Source organism: Echinops telfairi, unplaced genomic scaffold (assembly GCF_000313985.2).
Source record: "Echinops telfairi isolate 266 unplaced genomic scaffold, ASM31398v2 ScPeMD7_7468;HRSCAF=8506_0, whole genome shotgun sequence".
In the NCBI taxonomy this organism is placed as follows: Eukaryota; Metazoa; Chordata; class Mammalia; order Afrosoricida; family Tenrecidae; genus Echinops; species Echinops telfairi.
In genome coordinates this window covers 55,892,786-55,897,328 of record NW_022111369.1, presented here as the reverse complement: position 1 = coordinate 55,897,328, position 4,543 = coordinate 55,892,786, and the positions used below count along the sequence as shown (strand labels likewise).

At 38.7% G+C, this 4,543-nt stretch overlaps 1 protein-coding gene across 1 annotated transcript; it reads right to left on the bottom strand.

Moving 5' to 3' along the window:
* Positions 1-1,023: 1,023 nt before the first annotated feature.
* LOC105978672 (mitochondrial import inner membrane translocase subunit Tim9-like) lies at positions 1,024-1,284 on the bottom strand. The gene has a single exon (XM_045284054.1). The coding sequence runs from the start codon at positions 1,282-1,284 to the stop codon at positions 1,024-1,026; it is 261 nt and encodes an 86-aa protein (XP_045139989.1).
* Between the last annotated feature and the right edge of the window lie 3,259 nt (positions 1,285-4,543).

Genomic DNA, 4,543 nt, shown 5'->3' with positions numbered 1-4,543 from the left:
TAGCAATTGTCTGATAATGCATTTGGTCCTCAAAAACAAATAAATGACGATCAAGTGAAACTTCAGCAACAATTTCATGTCATTGAATGCATCTCTAGATCTTCTCCTTGATGCATACAGTTTTCATTTTGTTGACTTATGAATTTCACCCCAAAGATTAATTTAGTCCTGGCTAAAGAGCATAAGAATTAACATTCAGTCAAGATATGAATCTTGTTTCATCTTCATTTTAGTGGAAATCAATTTGTTAAAATATTGTTGAGTGTAATTTGTTATTTACTCACTCCTGCTTTTCTGCTCAAGTAGAGGTATTTTAAAATATCTATATAAACACTCCCTGTCGATACTCCAAGATTTATAGTGCAAAGCTACTGTAACTATTACCTCTGAGACTACTCTGAATTATGCCTTGTGGAGTTGGATCTTATTGAACTTATGTAATAGAGAATTGATCAATTAAAAAAAATCTCACAATGACTTTGTCTCCAGCAGGCAGATGGCAACGCTTCCCATCCATTTCAAGAAAGTAAAAATGATAGAGGGGTGATATCCAAATAATGACTTCATTCGTGTCATGTCACTCAGTTTGAAAGAATTTCCATGTACTTTCCTATAATTATTTTCCTATAGGCCTCGCCAACCAGAATGTAGTTGCATGTGTAACTTTAGCCAAACCCTGAAAGAAACAAACTCCCTGCTATCAGCTTGATGCGGACTCATAGCGACCCTGGAATGGCTTCTGGGAGTTTCAGAGACTGCAACTTCTTTTTCTTTTTTTGAAGAAACAATGGTTTATTTTTCTAATCAATTGACCAAGCTGCAAATCTTAAGGCCTCAACAAGTGTTGCATCTTAATATTTCCATTGCACAAGACCTTCTATTTGATGATTCCTAGTCCACAGCACTTGGTTCTCCAGTGGTTCCCGTTTGCCAGACAGTGGGGCACAGTGACTTTTGGTCTCAGGCTTTCTGTCAAGTGAATCCTCATTCCAGGGCAGAATCACATCCCCAGTCCATCCATCCCTAGTGTGGTTGGCCAAGGAGTCCTGCTTTAGCTTCATTCTGCTGAATATGATATTCCTGAAATCTCATGGGTATTCTTAGTGCCATTTTTAAATAGTTCTGTAAGTAGTGCTTTGAACACGTAGTCTCTTCAGGTTTCACTTCTCTTGTTGTGAAGTCTTTAACACAGTCTAAAAAGCAGATTTCTGTAAGTTTATTGTAGGTTCTGAGAAATTCCTTAAACTGTTTTATCTGATCGGATTCTGATATTTGCGCAGCCATATTCTTTCTGTATGTCGGAGTCACCTTTTCTGATGCATGAGTTTCGTTTCTGTTCTGGAATAGCAGTTGCTCAACCTTTTCTTGAGTGACTCCAGCAAGTCTGAGTTCTTACACACAGGTTCCTGCATCCGATGCCAACAGTGTCTGGGGGCACTTCGCTGCCAGTAGAGTTTGTGGGCAGAGGAGGAGCAGGGTCATGGTAAACGCAGCTGCCGCAGAATTGAGACTGCAACTCTTATGATCAGAAAGTCCTGTCTTTTTCCTGCAGAGCAGCTGATGGCTCCAAACTGCTGACCTTGTGGATAGTAGCCCAATGCATAAACACTATCCCACCAGGGTTCCTCCAAACCCTGGAAGTTAGGGTTTATTCAGAACTTTCTCCCTACCCACACCATGCCCTAAACATACTAGCTCACTCTGCCAAGTTTCTTCCTATCAATCAATGAAATTTAACTAACATAATAATTACACTTAAACCAACACACACTCAAACCATTGGCATTGAGTCCATTCTACCTCATGGCATCCCTGTATGTTACAGGGTAAAATTGTTCTATAGTATTTATTTGCTCCAAAATGTTTTCTTGGTTGTAATTTTTGTGGACGCACATCCCTAGACCTTTCTTTGTGGTACCAGTGAGTGGATTTGAGCAGCCAACCTTTAGATTATTAGTTCACTGTAAACCATTTGCAACACCCAGAGAACTATAACATATCTTTGGAAGGCAAAAACTGAAAACAAAGAGGAAGCCTTGGCAGTTAGAAAATATAGCCTTGGCAATAGAAATTATGCTGGAGATTGCACGACAGGATTTTACAAGAGCAACAGTTTATTCATGATAAATATCTTCTGTCAACAGCATATGTGATGACTGTTGGCATAGTGGTTGCTCGTTGAGTTGCTATAGCAAGGTCAGCAGTTAGAAACCAAGAGCTCCTTGGGAGAAAGAGTCTTAAAGACATCACTTAGAAGAGATTAGGTTTAGGACCCACCCTACTGGGAGGAAGTTTCCCAGGAAGGCAAGAGTGCCTAAGACAAAATGTGAGAACATGTTATAAAGGGCTTTTTTCTTAGCTACAGAGACAGGCTGCCATTCAGTCACTGCCATCCTGTCCATTTGAACTCATAGTAACCCTTTAGGACAGGGTAGAACTGCCCGCTATGGGTTTCCAAGGCTGTAACTCTTCACAGAAGTGGAAAGCCTCATTTTTCTGCCATGGAGCAGTTGATAGTTTTAAACTGTTTACCCTGTGGTTAGCAGCCTAGTTCAATGGTTTGGTTTTAGCCCCAAACCAAACTCACTGCCACTGAGTCATTCTGACTCATGGCAACCCTATAGAGCAGGGTAGAACCACTCCTGAAAGTTTCTGAGACAGTCACGCTATGCAGGAATAGAAAACCTCATCTTTCCCCCAAATAGTGGTTGGTGGTTTTGACCTGCTGACCTCTTAAAGAACTTTTAAAATAAAAAGTTGGATCTTTTTACTCTTTTAATTGTAGAGAAAATACATGAATATTGTAGAAATTTCAGAGAACACAGAAATGTTTATAGATAAGAATAAAATCACCTAAAGTCCCAATACCCACTATTGATAATTAGACACACTTTCTTCTAATGCCTATTTGTGAATACATTTTTTATTTGTTAAAATTGGCATCATTGTTTTCTGCTTACAATTTTACTATGAGTAACTTCCTGTGACATTGAATATTTGTAGTTTTTAATACCATAATTAATATTGTGTACAAAATTTTCTGTCTACATTTCTAAAGTATTTTCTAAATACTTTAAGTGGAATTACTGAGTCAGAAGCTGTAAACACTTTTAAGATTTCTAATGCATATTGCCAAAATCTTCCCCAGAAACTAACTGAACCAATAAGAGTCTCACTCGGTATGCCAATTTCCCTAGACTCCAGCCAGGACTAGATATGATGCTGTGTAATCTCTGATAGTATAATTTGCAAAACACATAGATCACTTCTTTGCTTCCATATGCATCTACCTGATTGCTGATGACACTACTGGTATTTTAAAAAAATAATCACGAAGGAGTCATGTGTCTTCTGTGAACTTTTTTTCATAAACTTAAAACATTATATTATGATGATGGCCCTTTCTATTTATAAGAGTTCTCTATAAAATGATCATATAAACTTATCATATGATTACACATTCTGGTCCAGGTTTAAAAGGCTTTCCTTATTGTTTCAAATCTCATTGCTGTAAAGACACAGATAACACAAGATTGGCCGGTTCAATGTCTTTCCCATGTGCCATTCAGTGACATCAAAGAGCCACCAGTCATGCTGTGCAGCCATCACTGACGTTGCTGTTATATCTTCAATCACACTGAAGTGTTGAATTAAAAATTTTTTAATTAAAATTTAATAAAATATCCACTCATCTGGTTTCTACTTTAGAGTCACGCCTTTCAAAAATATGATTTTCATTCTAACATTTTATGGAATTATTTTCCTTAAAGATACCCTTTATGGTTGTAAAAATCCAGGTACCATACTACTTGCCAACACCACATCTTTCAGGTGTACATTTTAGTGATATCAACGACAGTCATCATGTTTGTGCAACCACCACACGTAATTTTTGGAAACTGTCTCATCACACTCAAGACAAACTCAGTGTGTCCTCAACAATGAGCCCCCCTTGCCCGTCCCTCCTCTCCCTGGTAACCACTAATCATAACACTTGGGTCTCCATCCACTTGCCTGGTCTCCTCATTTCATTGAAGTGAGAGCACTAGATTAGTCCTTCACAATGGCTTATTTCACTGAACATGAGGTCTTCAAGTTTCACCCATGTTGTAGCATGCATTTTCTTTAAATCATTTTATTGGTGAATCATACAGTTCTTATCACAATACATACATGCATCCATTGTGTTGAGCACATTTTTACATTTGTTGCCATCAGCATTCTCAAAACATTTTCTTTCTACTTGAGCCCTTGGAATCAGCTCATTTTCCCCCTCCCTCCCCTCCCTTCCCTCCTTCACAAAACCCTGATAATTTATAAATCATTGTTTTTTCATGTCTTACACTGACCTATGTCTCCCTTCACCCACTTTTCGGTTGTCCATCCCCTAGGGAGGGGGTTATATGTAGATCATTATGATTGCTTTCCCTTTCTACCCCACCACCTTACCCTTACCCTCCTGGTATTATTTCTCCCATTATTGGTCCTGAGGGGTTAATCGGTCCTGGATTCCCTGTGTTGCCAGCTCTTCTCTGTACCCATG

Coding starts and splice junctions, on each gene's coding strand:
- LOC105978672 (XM_045284054.1), bottom strand. CDS start 1,284: ATGGCTGCGCAAATATCAGAATCCGATCAGATAAAACAGTTTAAGGAA.